General features: G+C 33.3%; 2 protein-coding genes and 1 long non-coding RNA gene across 3 annotated transcripts; 1 reads left to right on the top strand and 2 right to left on the bottom strand.

The window, feature by feature from the left end:
- Nucleotides 1-1554: 1554 nt before the first annotated feature.
- LOC107954600 (uncharacterized) lies at nt 1555-2736 on the bottom strand. The gene is made up of 2 exons (XR_001699614.2): nt 2196-2736; nt 1555-1890 (listed from the first exon to the last, which is right to left on the bottom strand). It is a non-coding gene; the product is annotated as an uncharacterized lncRNA (long non-coding RNA).
- An 11382-nt stretch (nt 2737-14118) lies between these two features.
- LOC107954599 (ethylene-responsive transcription factor ERF098) lies at nt 14119-15083 on the top strand. Its single transcript, XM_016890203.2, has one exon. The coding sequence runs from the start codon at nt 14575-14577 to the stop codon at nt 14980-14982; it is 408 nt and encodes a 135-aa protein (XP_016745692.1). The 5' UTR covers nt 14119-14574; the 3' UTR covers nt 14983-15083.
- Nucleotides 15084-15306: 223 nt separating this feature from the next.
- LOC107954598 (ethylene-responsive transcription factor ERF096) lies at nt 15307-16015 on the bottom strand. The gene has a single exon (XM_016890202.2). It carries the CDS (start codon nt 16013-16015, stop codon nt 15557-15559), a length of 459 nt encoding a protein of 152 aa, XP_016745691.2. The 3' UTR covers nt 15307-15556.
- Nucleotides 16016-24377: the final 8362 nt, after the last annotated feature.

Below are 24377 nucleotides of genomic sequence, written 5' to 3'. Positions count from 1 at the left end.
AATGCTAATGTCAATAGTGCCTTTTAACATATCTTATCACGCATTTTGTTGCCTGTAAATGAATTTCACTAACACAATGCATGTATCTTGAAAGTAGACTTACGACATATGTTATATCTGGCTTTGTTGCAATTAAATACATCAAGCATCCGATCATACTTCTATAAAGTCTTTTATCTACCTTTTAAACACCATCATCTTTACAGATTTTCTCTTTCTAGTTCATAAGAGTGGATGTAGGCTTGCATTCTTCCATTCTGAATTTTTTCAATATTTCTTTGGCATTTTTTTATTGGTATAAGAAAATATCATGTTACTTTTGGTGACTTCCATCCCAAGGAAGTGAGTCATCTCACCAAGATCGATCATCTTGAAAGCTTGCTTTACTTCAGCTTTGAACTTATTCACCAACTCTACATTGCTCCCTAACACAAGCAAATTATCAACATATAAGGACACAATTAATAAATCTCTTTCATCCTTTTTAACATAGAGTGTAAATTCACTCAAACTCTTCTGAAAGGCCAAGGTTAGCAAATGTCAATCTTGTTATACTAGGCTTTGGGAACTTGTTTTAAACCATACAAGGCCTTTTTAAGGAGATATAATTTATCTTCTTTCCCTTTCGCAACAAAACTGTCAGATTTCTCGACAAAAATCTCTTCCTTCAAGTTGCCATTCAAAAAAGCTGACTTGATGTCTAGTTAATAAATCCTCCATCCTTTTTGAGCTAAAAGAGCTAGCAACATTCTTGTAATATCCGAAAAAGCTACTAGTGTGAATGTATTTGAAAAATCTATGCCAAACATTTATGTATATCCTTTCATGACCATCTTCACCTTACACTTGTTTACAAAACTGTCAGAGTTGAATTTGGTTTTGTAAACCCATTTAACCCCAATAGGTTTATTGTGGGAAGATCTATCCACTAGCTCCTAAGTACCATTTTTCTCAATCATATTCAACTCCTTCTGCATCGTAACCCTCCATTTTTCATGTTCAACATCTTCAACAAAACTGACTGGTTCAAAAACAACTACATATCACCTCTGATAAATATCAGAAAGTGTCCTTATGTCTCTAACTAAGAGATCATCAATGACTTCATCAAAATACTGCTGACACAACTCATTCTAACCCACTTCTCTTTTCCCAAAAACTTGACATGTATGTTGACAACAATTTTATTAGTATGTGGCAAGTAGATGCTATAAGTTTTTGAAGTGTTGCTATATCTAATAAAGACCTCTGGTTCTGAATTTTTATCCAGCATGTCTCTTTTCATATGAGGTACATAAAAAAAAACACAAACAACCAAATGTCTTTAAACTCATTAGCAAAGATTTATAACCAAATCAGACTTTAAATGGTGTTTGCTTCTTTAATGCTTTTGTTGGCAATCTATTTAGTAGATATATTGTTGTATTTGCCGCTTCAGCCTTGAAATTCTTTAGCAACCCTTTCTCATGTAAAATGCATCTTGTCATCTCCAATATGGTTCTTTTTTTTTCTCTCCACGACCCTATTTTTTGTGGAGTGTACGGTCCAGTGAGGTGATGACCAATGCCTACATCTTCATAGAATTTGTTAAATTCTTCAAATGTGTACTCTGTTCTATGGTATCTTGCATTCACTTTGGTTTTCAACCAAAGCTGTAATAGGCCAATTTTGGCCTGGCTAAAACAAAAACAAATAATTAACAGCCCATTACTAAATGAGCCCAAACAATAGCTTGATATCAATAGCAGAGGAAGGATAGAGAAGCCCTAGTGCAGTTTCAGTCGCGCCGCAATGATCGGGTCCTCACCGCGCGTGTGTGCCAGCGGTTGTCACTTTCCACGCAAGTTGTGCAAGCCTCCACGTCGCATGCCTCTTCCACGACCTCTGCACCTGCGAAAAAACAGATTAAAACAGCAAACAAATAGTGTTTGAGGGGATAGCAATAAAAAGATAAGGGTAGAATATAAGGGAAAAGGAAATGAGCAAAAGGGGGATACGAAAATTGTATCAAGGGGAGAAAAATTCTGTATTGAAAAACATCAAAGAAAATACAAAAGGGAAAGAAACAGAAAAGCAAAAAAAATATTTTTGAAGGTATCTCGTTTCTTTTAGAATCTGTGGGATTGTTGTTCTTTTTCTTTTTTTATTTTCTGTTATAAAAATAACAAAGAAGAGAGGAAAGAAGAGAAACTTACCGTTGGGGGTGTCGTCGGAGTGCCATCACATCGCCGTCGAAGTCGGAGGGACCTCAGATCTGCCGTGGAGGAGGCGGCGGCTTGGGGATGGCCTGGGTTAAGGAAAACCCTAGCAGAGCCCCTCTTCTTTTGTTTTAAAATGAAAAATGAAAATTTTTTTTTAAAAGAAAATTTTGTTTTATTGCATTTCAGAAACGGCGCCGTATTGATGGACCCAAATGCCCGGGCGTCGACCCGATCCAACCCAGGGAGGGTCCGCGCATTTCTTTAAAATGAGATATTTCCGAAATCGGTCCCTTCTTTTGAAGTGTTTTTAAATTTTTATTATTGTTTTGATTTAGTCTCACATTGCGCAATGATTTTTGGGAAATTTATTCCTCCGACCCTTCCCTTGCTGCGCATGTTTTAAATTACTTCTCCTCTTGTTTTTTATTTTATTTTCAAATTCTGTTTTATTTCAAATTTACTCCTTAATTTACTATTTTAGGTTTTCTTTTAATTAAATTATTAATACTGTTTGTTTACATCATTGTTAGTTTATTATTATATTATATAGTATTATTATTGTATTTATTTATATATGCGTATGCATATTAATATTCATATATTTTTTTTAAAGAAACGTTTTGAATATATACTATATATATATATTTTTTAATGTTTTAAATGTATACTATGTACATATCATAATTATATTTTTTTTCTCTCCTTTTATATATATATATATATACATATTTGTTATATTATTTATTATATCGTATATTATTATTATTATTCTTATATATACCTGCATATATATATGTTAATATATGAAGGTATATTTTAAACGTTTTAAATTCATAGACATAGTATGTATATATGTTATATTTTCTTTTCTTTTCGTAGTTTTTTTTATATACATTTATATTTTTATAATGTTTATATTTTCATATTTTATAATCTATATATGTTTATACATTCTTTATAATATATATATGTACTTTCTAGAATTATTATAGGTTTTGCTTGATTGGTTGGTGTATTTTATTTTCTTATATATGTATATTATATATACCTGTTCCAATATATGAATATACATGTTTTAGAATCTATTTATGTATCATACTTATATTTTGAGGATGCATATATACGTATAATTTAAATTAAAATATTTGCTTCGTATTGCATTAACATTTTTAACATATTTTCAAAATATATTTTGATTTTGTCAAAATATTAAAATCATTTTTTATGATTCAAAGGTTTTCAAAATAAAAATGATATTCAAGTTAGGGATTTTCGAGGAAAATTGATCCCTAACGTATTGGGTTCCGATTTTCTTTGTTAATTCCAAATAACCGAGAATATTCGTTATTTAAAGCATATAAGTACAAGTCATTTTTGGGAATTTAATTTATTATGTCCTAACGTATTGAGCATGGTATAATTGCTTCCTCGAAATGAGAATTTACTTATAAAGTAAAAGTGATATTCAAAATTCGGGAATTTTGAGAAATTGTATCCTAACGTATTGGGTCTCAATTTCTTCGTATGACTTGAACAATTGATTATCCTTTTCAGTTTTTTTTAATATTTGAGTTTAACAAAATCTTTTAAATTTTCGACACCAAGACATTAAACAATCAAATTGGTATCGATTTTGGGCATTACGAGGGTGCTAACCCTGCCTCGTGCGTAACTGACTCCCGACCCTGTTTTCTCAAATTGCGTAGACTAAGTTTTTGTTTTTAAGGTGAGCCGATCACACCTAAATCACGGATCGGTGGCGACTCCAAACTTTTATTTTTAAAGTCGATAACTAAATTTTTTGTTTTCAAAAAAATGGTTTCGACAAAAGTTTTATGTCTCCAAAACACATCAACAATTTTGTATTTGTAAGCAATGAAATAAATCCAACAAAATCTTGTAAAATCATCAATAAAGGCAATGTAGTACTTACTCCCTTTCAAGGACTGTGTCTTTTTAGGTCCACTAACATCTGTATGGACCAACTGTAATCTTTATGTTGCTTTACAAGTTGATTCTTTTGGGAAAGGGAGTCTTGTTTGCTTTCTATATTAGCATAATATACATAGAAGAAACTCTTCTTCTAAGTCAGGAAGCCCAAGAACAATTTGGTTTTTTTTTTTTGCACATAGTGCAAAAAATTATGATGGAAATGCTTAAGTTGTTTGTGTCAAAGCATTGTATTGCTTTCTTGTTGTGAAACGACAACTCGCTCATTTTCCACTATATCCACAGTAAAAATTTTGCCTTTTATTTTTATGTTGAACACCTCTTTGCCTTCAGTATATCTAATTAAGCAATATTTGTTTTCAAAAGAGACTTTGAGCCCCTTCTTAATTAGTTGTCCAACACTTAACAAATTTTATCAATTTTAGGCACAAATAAAACATTAAAAATGAGCTTTAAACCTGTTTGACTTTCTATGGCTATTGTTCATTTTCCTTTTATTGGAATATACTGACCATTTCCAATTCTGACTTTGGACATAGTTGTTTTATCAAGTTTCTTTGAAAAGATCTTGATCATTTGTCACGTGGTTTGTACAACCACCAGCCACCAGCCAACTCCTGAAAGTGCTTCTACTTGTAAAACATGTTGCAACAAAAAATTTCTCCTCTTGGTATGGCTCAGCCACTATGCTAGTTTCCTCCTCCTTCTATTGATTCTACAAATTCTTTCCATGTGCTTGTCTACCACATGTGTCACATTTCACATTTGGTCACCACCAACATTTTTCTTGAGGATGAATTTTTTTTTTACAATAAAGACAAGGCAAATGGAATCCAACAATCAATCAAGGAATGATTCAGTCACATACATATCAAAGTCATTACTTTGATGCATTATTCATACTCAATTCAACTTTTATCCATTTGTACATGAAGTTCATATCATTCCATATTAATTTCTCGTTTCATATAATTGTTTCACCCGATGAACCCTAGTAAATAGGCTTAGAAATATAGGTATTCACACCACACTAGTTTCTTTTCCAAGTTGAATATGTTTATGTCAAGATACCTGTCCGGGCTAAACCTTTAAAACGGCATCAGGTTACTTGTCCGAGCTAAACCTGTGTCACATGTACATGTGAGTCCGCAACAAATGTTGAAACTCGATAATATCTGTAATCAATCCTATACAAGCCCACACAGAACCTTATTGGTATACAAGCCCACACAGAACCTTATTGGCATGTTAATCATATCCTAACATTTACTAAGTTCATATGGGCAACTTTTGTATGTATAAACATTTCTTTACAATTCAGTCCAATTCTAGCATTTTTAAACCAATTCACATCCAAACACCTATATAATTGTAAGCCAAATACATAACAACCTATATAATTAAATACCATATGACCTTCCTAATCAAAATAGAAAACAAGTTGAATATTCAAGGACTAATTGATAATTTTAGATTTTCTTCGATTATCTTCGATTTGATCCAATTCTTGATTTATACAATTATTCCATTCAATTCATCAATACCAAACATTTATACAATATTCCGTGACATTAATGAAGCTATACAATATTATTTTTCAATAACCCTAATTTTTTATATTTTATTCAATTTAGTCCCTAAAATTGAAATAACTATATCTTTCAATTTTGACCCTTGATTTAAAAACTGAATTCAATTACATCATTTAGGAACCCTTTAATTTCTATTTATATCTAAATTTTACAATAATTTTACATTTTATTCACTATAGTCCCTATATGCAAAACTAACAATTAAACTTTACAATGTCATTTTTCATAATCAAAGCTTAAAATCTATCAATTTAACACCAAAATCTTCTAGAAAACAATAATGAAAACTTTCAAAAACATTAGCAGTTTTGCAAATTGGTACATAGGCTAGCTAAATCAAGTTCTCATGACCTCAAAAACATAAAAATTACAAGAAAATGGCTAAAATGCTTACCAATTAGGGACTAAATAGCTTGAGCTTCAAAAATGATTTTTCCTAGGTTTTCAAAGCATGATCAGTTAGGTGAAATGAAGAAGAGGGGAAAATCCCATTAAAATTTATCTTATATACGTTAATGAAATCTTTAATTACTTAATTAACTTAATTAAATTAATTAAAATTTAATTAACTAAAAATTAATCACAATTAATTAAAATTAGCGGAATTTAACATCATCATCCGCTATTTGATGTAACAAAATGGTTTATTTACCATTTTAAACCTTTAGCTAATTAAAAATCTATAGCGATTAGACTTTTAGAATTTAGTCCCTACACCTAAATTAAAAATTAATTCAAAAAAATTACTGGACCAAACTTTAATATACTTTTATACTAACTTTGTAAATATTAAATATGAATATTTACGGACTTGATTTACGAAAATGGAGTTCTGAAACTGCCTTTTTCGGCATCATTGAAAATCATGTTGTTATAAACCCCACTCTACATGATGACATCTCGCATATCGTGATTCTTGGAGGTTCATTTGCCATACTAACCTCCAATTAATACACCAAAATAAAAAAATGTGTCATCCTCCTCAGAGACACAAAAGATCGAAAGGAGTCTTAAGAATTCATGGAGTTTAAAGAATCCCTTCAAAGAAACACATGTGAACTTAGCAATGAGGAATGCACACTTTCACATAGTCACGTACCAAGATCCACAAAGATAAAATAAAGGTAGAGGAGATAATGGGAAAAAATGGAAAGAAATGTTGTAACTAAGGATGTGACACCTCTAACCCATATCCGTCGTCAGAATAGGGTTTTGGGAGTATTACTGAGTAACCGTAATCTAAATCATTCATTTCCAAATATTTCAAAAAAAAAATCATAATATAATTTATCATTAACATGCATAGAATCCCTTATTAAAGCCTTTGAGGGCTTAAAATCACTTTAGAAACGATTTGGGACTAAATCGGGAGCATTTGAAAATTTTAGGAAAAGTTAGAAAAAAATTTAACTATAGGGTTCACAGGGTCGTACCATACTATGGATTCAAACACAAACACATGTTTATATATATACCAAACCAACATTACACTTATAACCTCATTTACAATCCATCCACAAAATAACTATCATCTAGACATCCTAGGTACATGCCGACAAAAGATAAATATCACCACATTTGAGTTCAGGATTGTTGTTGGATGCTGAATCGGCGATCAAAAGAGAAATACCTAACCTGCGCATGGAAAACAAAACTGTACGCTAAGTAAAACTCAGTGATATTTCTATAATCCAAACATTTAAAGACAAGAGAATACAAAATGCACAATTGAAATATAAACACATATTAATGACTAAGATCACAACTATCATATGTCAACCTTTTGAATTCATACATATTAGCACATCGTTTCAACATCATTTCATACTACACTCAAATTGCACATGCTAACATCTTTTATTTGATTAACAATGTCCCAATTTACACAATTTCTATATAAATAGCTATTCACATATCAAACCACAATTGTTTATACATTGGCATTAGCCATTCAATACTCAATTCATCAGTACATAACTCATGTATCTCATTTAGTCACAACATATCTCATTTTCATGTTTCAAATCTCTATCCCATTTTCAATTCACATACAATATCATCCAATATCAATTATAGAACTGTTTTATTTAATTACCCCTATTAACACGACTCGGACTCGGACTTGAACGGATACACGGATTCAACCAACACACCAGTTTGACACCAATGCCTAATCGGATAAATCCGAAGTAATAACTGCACCCAGCGCTATATATATTAACACCCAGTGTCTCATCGGTTAAACTGAAGCAAATTGGCACCCAGTGCCCCAGCGACTCGAAGTTGAAGAAATCCCTGAACTCTTCCTATTCTATGGCATGCCATCTATATCTGACTCAGCCCGATACAGTTAATAGGGTTTAATTTCACATTTCAAAAACAACCAATATCCAATATAAAATTTTCATATAATCACATATACGTATAAATTCAATTCAATATATAATAAATACCCAACTTTCACATTAGTGCATATATTGTTTTCAATTCAATAATTAATACATTCATAATTTATATACCAATTCAATCCATTTCAATCAACTATCAAAATGTCAAATACTCACCTTAAACACTTACCATATGCATTAAATCGAATTACAATAATTAACAACTAGGTTTGGATTATAGAAATACAAACTGTGAGTTTCGAGCTATTCGATGTCGATTTTATCCTTCCCTTTTTTAGTCGAGAATTCCGGTATGATGTTTGCTACGAAATTAAAACAATTAAAATTCATCAATACAACACAATTCAATTTCATATTGAATTTTTGAGTTTTTACTCAATATTTTCCTAAATTCCAATTTAGTCCCTAAACCGAGACTAATTTTTATTCTTTACATTTAATTCTATATTTTCATACAAATTGCATTTTAAAATAAATTTAACTCCCTATTTTTACTTAAACACCTAAATTTCAAATTTTTCACAATTTAGTCCCTATTACTCAAAATTTACAATTTATTCTACAATTTAATCCTTTTTCATTTCTAGCTTAAGAATCTATAATTTAATCCCTAATACTAAAAATATTCAACATTAACAACATTTAAAATCTTAATAATTGCTAAAATTCCGACATGGTTCGAGTAGTACTTAACATCGGGATTCGAAAAATATAAAAATTACAAGAAAATAGAATAAATTGACTAACCAATTGAAATTTGAAAGTTTGAACCCTTAGGCCGTGCGTCTCTCCTTTCTTCTTTCTTTCTCTTTTTCTTTCTTAATTTTGCATGTCTTTCTATTTCTTTTTCTTTATTCTTTCTTTTAATACCAATTTTGTTTTATTATACTAATTATTATTATATAATACATATATACATTTAACTTAATAGTTAAGATTTTTTAATATTATAACATATTTTTATAACATATGCCGTCCACTATACCTATATATAGGTATAATTACTACATTGGCCTTTTAATTAATTTTTAATCTATAATTCAACTTTTAACTCAAATGCGATTTAGCCCTTATACCTAATTACTTTTAATTCAAGTAAATTCGCTTAACCGAAACCTAATTAGCTACACAACTAACTTTGTAAATATTTATTAAAAATATTTACGAGTTCGATTTACGGAAATGGAGTCCCGAAAATATACTTTTCAACACCCCTATTTATCAGGTCGTTATAAAGGAACCTCTATTGGCATTTCCAGGAAGCTACAAAGGCATCATGACCTCATACTAGGAAACGTAGGAAGACATATAAGAAGTAATTCATGAATGATAAGAAAAATCATCACACTATGTTTTCCTTTGAGGAGAACCTATGTCTAAAGTATCCATTTTGCAGTTTCGTGCCAAAAAAAACGTTAAGACAACTGACGAAATAATCACACAAAAAGGACATTAAGGACAATGATGAATTCAATGAGTCCCTTACATGACAATGATCACCTTTTTTAGAAAGCAACGTGCATTAATTCAAGGGAGTCCAAAGATAAACAAATTAACATAACAAGGAACCTCGTGACAAGCAAAACTCCAATTAGTTGTTTCCCTTAGTGAAAGAAACAAGCTAGTCTCCTACATTACCCTCAAAGGAAAAACAAGCTACCTTACCTTAGGAAATGAAGAGAAATGCCACAATATTCGGGAATATTTACACATTTCTAAACTAAAAAGGGAGTTAATATTGAGGAATAAAATACTAATAACCCAAAAGATGGTCGAAAGATCAACAGGAGAAGTCCATTGTGGTGAAGAAGGCCCACGTTAGGGGTAAAGATCCTTTAATTTAAGACTTAAAGAGCATCTTTTGCACCGATGCCATGCCTTCTAAACCTCCAATGGGAGCATGGCACCTAACACTCAAGTTTCCATTTGTACTCATCCTATAAGTCACCTAATCACAAGGTTTCCCTTTATACTCTCTTTCTATAATATTTTTTAATTTGGTCAAATATATGCCTTGAGTGTTGGAGTGTGCCCTGAAGGTAAAACTTTCAGCACACAATAACCATAGTTTCCTCATCAAATTTCAAAGAAGGGGACTGAAGAGCCCGTAAGCCCTTATAACCACACAGAATCCATAAATCAAGCCTCTTATTGCTTCAAAATTACATGCCTAGGTAACCTCAAAACCATAGCCACAAGTTCCTCGCACCCTAAGAGGAGTTTAAGGAGTCCTTGACAATAGTAAGTTGCTTAATAACCCTAAGATAAGGCCTTTCCATGCCCCAAGGCCTTTCAACACCTAACCCTAGACCCATCATCCACTAGGAGTCTGTGTAGGATGCCCTACTCATCTCTTTCACACCTTCAAGGTTTCTCTCCCTCAAATACTACAAGATTAATCAATCCTTCCATTAAGAAGTTAGAGGAGCCCGCGAAGCATGCCTTACTCATCTCTCATGTAGTTTCAGCACCTAGCTCCTTCAAATACTGTAAGATTCGTTGATCCTCCCACTAAGGAGTTGAAGGGGTTCGAGGAGTTTGCAGAGTCCTCTCACTGCCCCCTTAGCACCTAAACATCGATCCTTAAGTCTCTACCTCTTTTTTTTCTTCTTCAACTCACTTGGGAGTTTCTTTCCCTTGAGGAGTTAGAAGAGTTTGAGGAGTCCACAAAGCAATTCCTAGGGCCTTCTTGTTGTCCTTTCTAAGCCCTTAGGTCACGTCCCACACATAGGTAACATTAACCCTTCTTTCTTCTTCATTACTAACTTCACTTGTCATCTAATCTAGCCAAGATCCCGATGTTACATGCTATTGAGTAAAGGACACTCTCCCCATTGCAGTCCACGAACTTTTCCATCCACAACATGGTATTTGTGAGTTTTTGGTATTTTGATTTTCAATTATGCTCTCCTTTATTTTTGGTGTTTTGTTTAGGCCTTGTAATCACTTTTTAATTTCAATAAAAGATCATATTAATTGAGGAAAGAGAAACTAAACTAAACTCAAAATTCATTCAATGTTATATTTATGATAAAAATTTGTTGAAAAATATGTATATTTAATGCATTAGAATTGATATTCAATCTAAATGTTGTATTTATAATAATACTTATATAGTTCTTGTTTGAGTTGGTGTCACAAGTTAATTAAACATCAACTCAATTGCAAAAAGATTAAATGTTTTTTTTAAAATACGACAAGTTATATTATAAAGCTTTTTATGCCCATAAATAATTTCATAATAATAAATAGCTTAAATGGCAATCTTAATATTGCAAAATAGATAAGGAGTTAAAGTTGAGAGATTTAAATTAATTTGAGTGAGAGACTATCCTTAGCCTGTGTTAATTTTATATATTTTTATAAAAAGTGAAGTCAAGAATTTTATACTAGAAAGCCAAATAAAATTAAAAGTTCTTAGGGGACAAGACATAAATTTTATATTAAAAATGTTTAGAATGGGCTACCAACCCATATGATCAAGTGGTTAAAGTTGTTCAAGAAGGACTAAAATTACTATTTAACCATTTGAACTAGTGATCTATCCCTTGAATCCACCCTTGTTATAATCTTATTTAAGTATATAGTAATCAATGAATTTTTAAAAAAAAATGCAAATGATGATTTGATTAAATGGTAAGATTGAGATCTTAATGAAATTTAAAAAAAGAATGCAAATGACAATTTGGATTAATGGTAAGGTTGGTTGAGATATTAGGAATTTTGACATCTCAAATTTCAGTCTTACCTAATAAAAACTTATGAACTAGTAAGATTAACATGGAGAAGAAAAGAGTTGTTTGGGTGGTGGTTCACCTTGGGTTAACATGAAGAGCTACTGAAGTTTGGTAAGGTATTTTGATGATTGGGTTTTGGAAAGGAAAGAATGAAGAATAAGATCTCTCTTCTTTAGTTGCTATCATGAGCTTATATACCAATAGGCCAAGGTATCCGCATGTCTAGAACCTGCTGACCATGAGGTCTTACTTAGTTTTCTTACATATAATATCCTAAAATATGACTCCTTAGAACAACTAGGTAATTAATGAGTCTGAATTCCTATATGCATTCCATATATATCCAATGTAAATTTTATCACTATACCATGATATGATGTTCGCCAACTTTGTTTAGAGATTCGTCCATTGTGAGAGATTCACCTTTGTGGGACATGTATTAGCGAATTAGGTTTGAGTTAAATTAATTTATTGAGTTGTTTATCCATAAGAGTTAATTTGTTGAGATATTTATTTAATTCAATGTTTGTAATAAATTATTTCTACCGTCAACTTAAATAAATAAATAAAAATTATAATTGAAATAATTGTGTTTATCCTTGTTTAGTGGAAAACTATTCAAGAAAATGGGTGTTAAGTTGGATGCTGAAAGTTGTAAAATACTAAAAAAAAAAAGAAAAGAAAAAGAAAAAGAAAGGCATAAAAAAAGCTAAAAAAGAAAATGATGTTAATCTGATTAAATTAGTTTGCTACAAGTAATAGGCCAGGATTAGGTTATGTGTTAAGTTGAGTTCAATATCTATTTTGTTGTTGTTGCTCTTTATATTTCACTACACGTGAGAAGGGTTATATATATAAAGAAATTATAAAATTTTATTACCAAGTGTTCAAATTTGATTGTTTCATATTTTTATTAATAATTAGCGTCCTACGTAATTTTATATATTTTTAATTATTAATTAATGTATTTTTATAATTTTAAGTTAAATGAAGATTAATTTATTTTATATTAATCATCAATTAATTTTGAAAATATAATTGAGAGAATAAGAAAATATTTTAAAAATAATTAAAATACAAATAAATTTAATACATGAACTATTAAAATCATAGACAGATTTGGAATTATATAAAAAATAAATACAAAAGATATTTACACTAAATTAATGATCACATTTAATAATAGGGATTAAAAAATAATTGTTGAAATTTAAATTTATTTTCAAAATAAATCCACAAAACGTTTTTCATCTACACCAAATAAATAATGTATAAAAAAACAAATTTAAGATCCTTTGCTACACATGGTATAAATCACTTACCAAAAAAAATTTAAAAATAATATCATAATATTATATTACCTCATCAACAATTAAAATAATATTTTATCTCTCTTTGGTGTTATTGTTGTTCGAATATGATTCAATATTTGCCTCTACGAAGAATCATTACTTTAACGATCCATTTTTTATTTAATTCTAGTTTATTATTGCTAACAATCTTCATTCTTTTACCATTATTTTTTTCTTAAATTTTACTTGATTGAATATACCTAACTACTAAATGCTATTTATAAAGTTAAAGTTCAATTTTAATATAACTCTAATACTAATTAAGTAATAATTAAGATACTTAGATATCTATTCAATTAATAACTCTATTTTACATAAATAAAATTAGCGTAATTTTAAAAAAAAATCAGTTATAGTGTGGCATACCTTAATATTGAGTGGAGGAGGAATTATGCATGCATAATCTGTATATTTTGATAGATAATGAACTGGAAGCTGGTGCATTCGGTATATGAGTTCTGCAGTTTGAAACATAATTTACAATAGTGAAATTCATAGTTTTACTAAAGGGTAAATGATATTTTCTAATCGGCATAAATAATAGATGAAAAAGTAAACGTGGTCACAGATCGTTTCTCTTTAAGATAAATGACTTTATTACTATTTGCTAGCAATTTACTTTTTACGAAGGAATATGTAATGGTTACCATAAGATAAAATAGGATCATATTAGGAATCACAATTCTACCGATTTTTATTGAGAAAGAATTACTTTGCTACTGAATGTAATAAATCATTTTTTATTCTATATTTAATTCATGACTGTTTGAGTCCATACTTAATGCGATTTGTGATATGAGATTTATGTCTGAAAATAGATATTAAGATACACCAAAATGCATATTCTAAAAAATAACTTCTGGAATAAGCATATAATAAATATTAAAAAAAAAACCTAAAGAAGGGCAGCTATTTGGAAAAGGGTGGGACTGAAATTAAAAGGCTCACCACCATAGAGCCGCCAAATCCTCATGCATGCACCCTGCCAATATTTTGATCCCACCCACCAAACTTTGTCAAACATTTGGTAATTGCTAACGTGCAAAGAAAACAAAGAGATAGAAAATGTTACTTTATTATCAGATCCAGATGTAGTTTTCATTAGATCGTAAAAATAACATGGCACAAATCGAACTTTTGTTTTATGTACCTCCAAGGAAGTTTCGTAGCAAATGAAGAAAATCAACATATTCCAACCGTCAGGAATGACCGAAGCTTGTGGTCATGCGGCCCATTGACCCTTCTTTTGAATCACCATAATTCCTGCCATATATAACCATTATCCAATTCCATTATTCCAAACATTCCTTTTTGCCGGAAGTCGATACAAAATAATGGAAGCATCCCAAGAAGGGAAGAACAGAGGGAACAATAATGGGGAGGTTCGATACAGGGGAATTCGCCGGAGGCCATGGGGGAAGTTCGCGGCGGAGATACGTGATCCAACGAGGAATGGAGCACGGCTGTGGCTGGGAACTTTTCAGACTGCTGAAGAGGCGGCAAGGGCATATGATAGGGCTGCTTTTGCTTTTCGGGGTCACACAGCTATACTCAACTTCCCGAATGAGTACCAATATCAGAACCCAAGTTTTCCACCATCTTCAGTTTCTTCATCTACTTACTCAGCTGGCAGAGGGAATCCCCAAAGAGGCGGAGCAAATGAAGTCATTGAGTTTGAGTACCTGGATGACAAGTTGTTGGAGGATCTTCTTCAAACCCAAGATGACAGGCATCGCCTATAAATTATAAAATCGAGTTTCTAATGTTGTTGGATTGAATTAGTTAACCATGGAAATAATTTCTATGTTTCTTTTATGTTATAAACTAGGGAAATTTCAATTAATCGTTTCTGATTTTTCATTCCTTTTAAAATCTTTGTATCGAAATTGCAATTGTATTGAAAACTTCATCGAGAGGAATCTTATATTTTACATCTTCTAATGAAACAGAGACGATTTGAAGCTCATAGAGTAAGTTGTGGCGGCTCTCAAAGGTCAAAATCACGTGCTGTGGATAAAGTAATAATAATCAAATGATTGGAACATAAAAAGGCCAGAGTTGATACATAATGATGACAGTGAGTGCATCAACATTAGACGGTCAATATAATTCAATTGAAGGGTATTTCTCTTTGACCAAAACAAAAACGAATAATAAAGTAGATAACTAAAACTCACCCAAATCAGCCTAAAATCAACTCGGAGTCTCCATATGGACCCTTGACTTAATATGTAACTAAAAGCAAGTCATATCTACAAAAAAAATGTTGTTTTGCTGTTGAAGAAGATGCTAAAAATGCTTCAATCTTTATTGGTTTCATTTATTCTCAAAATCAAGAAGCTCCTCTAACAATTTATCGTCCAAGCACTCCAATTCCAGCACTATTCTTTCTTCATCTTTCTTGCTTTTCACATGTTCAAAGGAATACGAAGAAGAAGAAGCAGCAGAAGCAGATGATGAAGAAGATGATGATGATGATGATGATGATGATGAAGGGGTAGCGGTGGGGGGAGAGTTTACTGCTGTGGATGAAATGATATGTTCATCTCGGAAGTTGAGAATAGCGGAGTGACCCCTCATAGAGAAAGCAGCTCTGTCATAAGCTCGAGCAGCCTCCTCTGCTGTATCAAAAGTTCCCAGCCACAGCCGAGGTCCTCCTTGCCTCGTCGAGTCCCGAATCTCAGCTGCGTATTTCCCCCAAGGCCGCCTCCTCACACCTCTATATCGAAGGCTGGACTCCGCCTCTCCTGCTTTCTTCATCTTATTTTGTTCCATTGGCATCGTTTGTACTTGAAACAGAGCATCAAATTCAGTTCCACATTTATACTCAGTGGCAAACGCACACAATTGGCCACCCATATAAACTAATAGGAACATCCAGAATAAGTCAACAACCATCCTATTAAAGATGCCAAAATCCTTCGGGTCAGATACAGATTTTAACGTATATTATATCAAATTGTCTGCAAATGTTTAATCTTTATTCTTCTTTTTCAATTCACTATTTTTTTGGCCCTGGGTGATGCTAACATATTGAAGCAGGCGGTGATGTCACAATGGACACGCTACAATTAATTATTCCTTGGGAGATTAAACAAATATAGTTGTTCTTTCGTTCTGCCTTTGCGTAGCATAAGTGATGCTAGCAGTGATGTTATCCCATTACGTAGCTGAATTACTCGTCATCTTGGTTACAGTATTCTTAGTTATGGTTGGATTAATTAAATGGGGAAGAACTAATAATTAATAAGATAAAATATAAATAAAAAGATATGCTGAATCTGGTTAATATCTTAATTAAATTTCTCCTTCGAAGTCCATTTTCATAGTGCGATCAGATGGCTTATCTCAGACTTTCGTACAGGGGGCTGAAGTAATTTGATTGCATCAACATGTTTGATCACCATGTTTATGCTATCGATCCCTTATGTCACCTGATAATGATGAAGGGAAATAATTGAAGTATAACGGAATCAAAGGGTAACAGAATTGAACACTCAACAAGGTTTTTATGATTTCGACCTATCAACCTCTACCTACTTAGTAGAAGGGTAGGTATAATTCTGGACATGGTCCTTGTACTTTATCCTATTTTACAATTTTAATCTATATATTTTAATTTGTAAATATTGAATCTTTATAGTGTTTCAATTTGAAAATAACTGACATGACAAGATGAAATATGAAGGAATTAATGAGTTTCATGTGGCATTAAATGATAGATTTGTTTGTCCACATAGACTTATTAGCAGACTGAGTAACTAATTTAATTGAATTAGTTGATTTCTTTCTATTTATGAATTCTTTACTTTCCTGTTATGGTATCAGAGCTCTTGTAACTACTTTTACTGTTGGTTATTGCTTGCGATAAAGTCTGCCACTGTCACCGTTAGTAAGTCTTTCAACTCCCTTGTCTTTGCTTCTCAAAAGGTTGTTACACTTGTTGATGATAGTAATTTTCTTGCTTGGAAGCAATATGTGTTGCTTGTCATTAAGGCTCACCGTCTTCACTACTTTCTTGATGGTACTGTTCTTGTTCCTTCATCCACGGTTTCTGATCAGAATGGCTCTCCGATGGAGAATCCTGAGTTCGTCCAATATGAGCAACAGGATGCTGCCATTTCTGTGTGGTTGTTGTCTATCACTAGTCAACTTTGTATAATCGGTTGATTGGGGATTCTTCTTCTGTTGCTCATCTCTGGTCAACCTTGAATCGTATACTTGGTCATCAGTCTACTACAAAGGTGATGATGAGGTATCGTTCGCTTCTTCATAATTTTCGCAAGAATGATATGATTATGTCTGATTACCTTGCTGGAATCAAACATCTCTATGACTGTTTGGCTGGTTGTGGACAACAAGTGCTTTTGGAAGAGCAGAAGTCAGTTACTCTGAATGGGTTACCGTTGGAGTATGATCATATTGCTTTTATTATTATCACGAGTCCAATGCCATTTGGCTTACAAGGGATCACAACTACCTTGCTAGATGCTGAGGCTCGTCAGAATGCTCACCTAGCACAGCTAACGGTTACTGCTAATCTTGCTACTCATAATCCTTCTTTTGGTTCTTCTGTATTGTCATATGTTGGGTTCGTCTCATCGTCATTTAATACTGCACAACTTGCAATGGAGTATAACAGAGGTCGTGGTCGATTTAGAGGTTTGCAACCAAAGTGCGAGATCTGCGGTAAACTTGGACACGTTGCCCGTCAATGTTTCTATCGATATGAGGATGATGGTAGTATAACCTAGTCCCCTAAGTCTCATTCAGCCCACTCTTCTCAAGATATAACAGCTCATCATTGTTATGTTGATCACAGTCTCATTAATTATTTAGTTGTGCTACTAATCCGGTTCATAATGCTCTTTCTTTCTCTACTCCAATTTTGCCTTCAGTTATGCCTTCTCTTCCATCCACTATTCCTACCTGTCATTCGGCCCAGTCACATATTGCATCTACTATGGCTGCTCCTTACACTATTGGTGATCCTATTTGGTATCTTGGTAGTGGTGCCATTGCTCATATGACAAATGATGTTGCTCGCCTTACTCATAGTCAGCCTTATAACAACACAGGTAAAGTTGTTATTGGTGATGATAGGTCCATACCTATTTCGCACATTGGCACATCTTTCTTATCGTCTGATAATGACAATTTGATGATTAAAGATTTGTTTCATGTTCCTCAAATACATAAGAATTTACTACTTGTATTAACTTCAGCCACATACAAATTTGTAAAGTCTCACTATTCTTAGCATGCATTAGGATAGTTCATGCTCCACTTCAGATTTTACACTTATTGATCTTTGGCATAAACAACTTAGTCATCCTTCAGTTAATGTCTTAGCTAGCTATTTGAAGTTATGTAATCTGTCAGTTTCCAAAACTAAGGGTCTCTCGATGTGTAATGTTTGTGCATTAGGCAAATCTCATAAACTTCCTTTTTCTATTTCTACATTAGTGTACATTGCACCCCTAGAATTGATAGTTGTTGATCTTTGGGGGCCTACACATTATTTTTCTAATAGAATGAAATATTACATTTCTTTTCTTGATGTGTTCAGTAGACATACATGGATATTTTTTCTCAAACATAAATTAGATGCTTTGGCTACGTTTCTCTTGTTTAAGAGATATGTTGAGTTGTAGCTAGGATGTCAGATTAAATAGTTGCAAACTAATTGAGGGGGTGAGTTTCAAAGCTTTATTTCTCATTTGCAGAACTTTGGTATTAAGCATCGATTGACATGTCCTCATACCTCTGAGCAAAACGGTCTTGTAGAATGTCGGCATGAACAGATAGTGGAGACAGGTTTGGTACTTCTAGCTCAAACTTCACATCCATTATTCTATTGGAGCTATGCTTTTGAAGCTGTTGCATATCTAATGAATTGTTTACCTACTAAAGCATTAAGTGGGATTTCTCTTGTCATGAAACTCTTTGGTAAATCACCAAACTATGAATACTTAAAGATATTTGGTTGTTGTTGTTATCCATTGATCAGACCTTATAATCGTCATAAGCTACAATATTGTTCCACTCCCTGTGTGTTTCTAGGATATGCTAGTAAGTATAGAGGTTATATATGTGCATATTCAAATGGTAGAATCTATATCTCTCGACATGTCAGATTTAATGAACATGAGTTTTCTTTTGCACAACAGACACCAAAACCACCTAATGAAGCTACTATTAATCCCTAGTCATCACTTACTTTGCCAGTATTTGTGCGGACCCCATGTGTTGTAGTTTCAATTCCATTTGTTCTTGACACAACACATTCTTCTCCCATGGCATATGTCTCTAGTCTGTCAATGGTTCTTTCTTCGGTTATGACACATAGTTCTCCTCTAGTTGTGTAACTGGTAATTCTAATATGGCAGATGGTAATTCATATGGTAATCAGGACCCCATGGTAAATAGGAACAAGAATGGCATCTTCAAGCCCAAAGCCTATGTGTCCGAACTTAGTCAGATTGAGCTAAGGGATATACATGAAGCCATGACCATTCCTTCTTGGCAGAAGGCAGTTGATGATGAACTACATACGTTAATTAAAAATGGAACATGGGATCTTGTATCTACACCAGCTGATCATAATCTGGTAGGATACAAGTGGTTGTTTAAGAATAAAACCAATCCTAATGGTAGTGTGGCATGAAATAAGGCTTGATTGGTTACACAGGGCTTCTTACAAGTAGCAGGTACAGACTACTATGAGACATTTAGCCCTGTTATCAAGGCTAATACAGTTCATACTATTCTTGTTGTTGCAGTTTCTCATTAATGGAAGATACGACAAGTGGATGTCAATAATGCATTTTTGAATGGTGGGTTGTTCGAGACAATGTACATGAAACAACCCCCATGATTCGAAGTATGTGATTCAGTAGGTCATCTTTAAGTGTGCAAACTTAAAAAAATCATTATATGGACTCAAGCAGGCACCTTGTGCTTGATTTGATACATTGCATGCTTTTCTAGTCAATGATCTTCAATTTCAAAACTCTAAGGTTGATCCTTACTTGTTTTTTAAGAAGAATTTTATTGGATGTGTTGTTTTGTTGGTATATGTAGATAATATTCTAATAACAGGTTCACTAGAGGCTGAGATACATGAAATTGACAAATGTCTTCATCATAAATTTTCTTTCAAAGTTCTTGGACATTTAAGTTACTTTCTTGGGTTGGAGGTTACTCAATAGGATCATGGCATCCATGTTTCTCTGACGAAGTTTGCCAAAGAGCTACTTAAATGAGCAAGAATGGTTGCTGCCAAGCCAGTACCTGCTCCAATGGTGAGTGCTTCTACACTGTCTGCACATATGGGAAATTACTATACGAAGGTTGTGAGAGGTTTGCAGTACCTATTTTTGATATGACTTGACATTGCATTTGTAATGAATAAAGTTAGTCAATATGCACTCACTACATGATGTGCATTAGACAACTATTAAACGTACTTTAAGATATGTTAAAGGAACTCTTGATTTTAGGGTGTATTTTGAACCTTCTAGAGTCACACTAATCGGGTTCTCAGATGCTGATTGGGCAAGTTCTTTGGAGGACAGGAAGTTTACATTCGATTATTGTATCTATCTTGGAGCCAATCTCATTGGTTGGTCATCTAAGAAGCAATATGTCGGAACCAGAATATAGAAGTCTTACCAATGCCACTTTAGAGCTTGCTTGGTTTTAGTCGTTTTTTGCTGAGCTTGAAATTGTTCTTGCTGGTGTACCAACCATCTGGTGTGACAATACAAGCATTGTATGTTTGGCTATAAATCTGGTCCTTCATGCTCGAGTGAAGCATGTTGAAATTAATCTTCAATTTGTTCGAGACAAAATTGCTAGTGGTCAACTGTAGGTTAATTTTGTACCAGGTTGTGATCAAATTGTAGACATTTTAACTAAGCCATTGACTGTTGGTGCCTTTGAACACTTTTGAGAAAATCTCAATGCTATCTTATTAAGCAATTTTTTTGAAAAACGTAGGGAGAATATTAGCAGCCTGATTAACTAAATTTGTTGAATTAGTTTTAGCTGGATTAGTTTTCTATTAGCTTCAGTTTAACCGTCTCTCGTTCTTGTATATATATTCATGTATAGCTTAATCAATGGTTAGGCTTAATAAAAAGATTTCTTCTATTCATGAATTCTTTGCTTTTTTATTAAGACTAACATTATGATATTTATTAATTAATATTAACTAATAATGTTAGAAAAAAATATGAAGTTGGAAGTAATAGGACGTTTCAACTTAGAGGAAAATTTAGAATATTTTTTAGTGAGGTCGGAATTTAATTATAAATTTTCAAGAGATTAAAATATGTTTATCATGTATTAATTTATAATTTCATCATTTTTGAACAGATTAAGCAATATTTTTCATTTTTAAGGGGTCAAAAATATAATTTTACTAAACATTAATTTATATTTTCTTTATTTATAAAAAGATTGAATTGAATTTTTTTTCATTTTCAGGGCTTATGTGTAGTTTTATATATATTAAGTTATAATTTCTTTATTTATAAGAGGACTGAATTGAAAATTTTAATTTGAGGGGCTTACTCCCTCAAATCTGCTTCAGCTTCTATAAATGTTTGATCAAATAAGTTAAAGGGAAAATTTGTTGCTTGAGATGTGTTTCGACAATACATAGTAGACATTGATTATTTTAAATGATTTATTGTTAGGATCAATTCTAGGACCATGATTATAAAGAAGAGATTCTTTTTATAATCATATGTGTCTATTTGTTTTATAATCAGGTTTGTTATTGTTTTTACTCCAATTATTTTTCCTTTCATTTTCCAGTTTTCACTATTTTTTATTCTTTTTCCTTATGAAAACTTTTATTTTCATTTTTCATATTGTTGAGTAATTTTCCATGTCTCATTAAAGGAAACATTCAGGTATTTATACATATTATCACTGTTCATGATTTGACTCCACTGCTCATGACTTGGCCCTACTATTCATAGGACTGGAATTTTGAGTAGACCTCGGGCATGTTGGGCACGTGTATCGTTCCAAGTTGCATGCTAGATCTTGCGATGCCCTACATGCGAACTCCTTAGGTGTATGCGAGCTGGGACCATGAACTCCCATCAACTCGTACGAGCTGATACCGTAAGCTCCCCTGGTCAGGTCGGAGGTAGGTGACCCGGATCTTATTTGGGTTTTGGGTTGGTGACTATTGGTGTATAACAATCTAATCCCCCTAGTGGGCCTAAGGAGGGTTATAAAGTGGCACTCTTTAGGGCCATTACTTCTCTTTTATTATATGTTGCAGAATACGCAACATCTACTGTGATCTAATGTTAGTTTCGCTATGTGTATGGGTGGATCGTTCTTGCGTGTATCTGACCATTGGTATCCCTCATTTATCTGAACCGTCAAAATATGGAGGAAGAAACTTCTTTAAAAGGGGGTTTCTAAAGCCCTAAAACTCACATACTTAACATTTTTGTAACTAGAATCAATCAAAGCTTTTCTTCAAGGTAAATCTTGGTACCTCCCTGTCTTAGGTAGTAAATTTTCTCTATCTTTTTCTTCTTTTGTTTTGCATGGAGATATGTCGAGAATGAAAGGAGCTCATGGCCAATTAGTTCCAAGTTGCTCACTGCGAGAGCACGCTTCCAAGGTCCCTGTCGAAGCCAACTTCTTCTCCTACACTACAAAACACAAAGAGATAAGTTGAGTCTTACGTGCGTGAGGAATTCAAATTCCCAATTTTGCCTACGAATTCTTCATTCCTGGGAGGTCACATAGGCTCAAAGATACCAATGATGGCAATTTCTTGCTCCCCCTTCATGCCTTGGAAGCTGGGTTTCACCTGCCCTTGCACCCATTCTTCTGCTACATCTTTTAAGATTACCAAATTGCCCCTAGTCAACTTAGTGGATTTTCTTGGTGGATTACGGTGGCTTACTTTATTGATTATCACTGCCGTAACGAGGTACTACAGCTTACAGTTTTCTAGCGGCCTGTATCTGTTAAAGGCCTAAAACCGAGCGAATTCAGTGGATAGGTTTATTTTTCTTACAGAATGGTCCGCACCGAGTGGGGATGTGTGCTTATTCCAGCAAACTATTAGGACAGATGGTGGTGAAGCCCAATTAAAGAGGCTCCGCATTGGCTGTTCTTTGGTTATTGAAGATCTCACAATTGTGAAGAACATGTTCTTATACTGTTTGGATGGCCATATCCCCTGTAGAAATATAGGCGGGGAGATAATAGGGAAGTTGTCGAGACATTAGGTGCAGTCTCTGCGGGGCTGTCATAGCTATACGTACTCTATGGTAATAACAATGATCTGTTCTTTTACAGTTAGTGCAGGATAAGGCCTCGTCCCTAGGTGGTGTTAGCCTCACCGTGGGTAAAAAGTGATCCCTATAATAATTTGGTAATTACTCATGCTAGTGTTAGTATTGTTAGTGATGCAGGCACAACTCGCAGTTCAGTAAGTGATTTTAAGGAAACTACTAGCAGTTTATAGGAAATTAACGAAGCCATGGAAATTTCTATTGTTATAGACCTGTGAGCTGCTCTAAGGGCTAAGTGCAAGAATGCAGTACTGATGCAAAAGCCATTAATGTGTTAGGTAGCAATAAAGAAGATACAAAGAGTGACCGGATGGAGTCTCGTTGCAAGAGGAGGGTCGATTCTATTCGAACTTCTGCCATGGTGGCTACTACCCCTGTTTCTCCCTCAACGACCTCACAAACTGTAGCTCGTAAGAGTTCTCTTGTCGTTGTTTATGGTAACTCTCCTCCTCCTTGTATCTCTCCCCCTCCTTGCCCTCTCGATAAGGAGATACCTGCTGAAGACAGTGGTGAGCTTGTTCCAATTCATCAAAATTTAAGCACTAGTGAGCTACAAGGTATTGTTGACAAGTGGAAATTTTCAGTGTCAGAGGCTGCAAAAAGGAAAATATATGTTGGCGACTCATCTGGGAGTTCGCAGTAGTCTATGTTATTGACATTCAGCTTCGCTCTACAAGCTTTCCTCGCTGAAGACTCCGCAATCAGTTTAGGCCTCGAAGAGAATATTGTTGAGGCAGAATCTACTTAGGGGACGGTTGAAAAAAAATCTTAAGAGCACTCACGAGCGATTGCAGAAGATGATG

The sequence above is a fragment of the Gossypium hirsutum genome, chromosome D07 (assembly GCF_007990345.1).
Source record: "Gossypium hirsutum isolate 1008001.06 chromosome D07, Gossypium_hirsutum_v2.1, whole genome shotgun sequence".
NCBI classification, from domain to species: domain Eukaryota; kingdom Viridiplantae; phylum Streptophyta; class Magnoliopsida; order Malvales; family Malvaceae; genus Gossypium; species Gossypium hirsutum.
This window is presented reverse-complemented; position numbering and strand designations above follow the sequence as displayed.

Bases quoted from the DNA above. Each gene is read 5' to 3' on its own strand.
- LOC107954599 (XM_016890203.2), top strand. From the start codon at position 14,575: ATGGAAGCATCCCAAGAAGGGAAGAACAGAGGGAACAATAATGGGGAG.
- LOC107954598 (XM_016890202.2), bottom strand. From the start codon at position 16,015: ATGGAACAAAATAAGATGAAGAAAGCAGGAGAGGCGGAGTCCAGCCTT.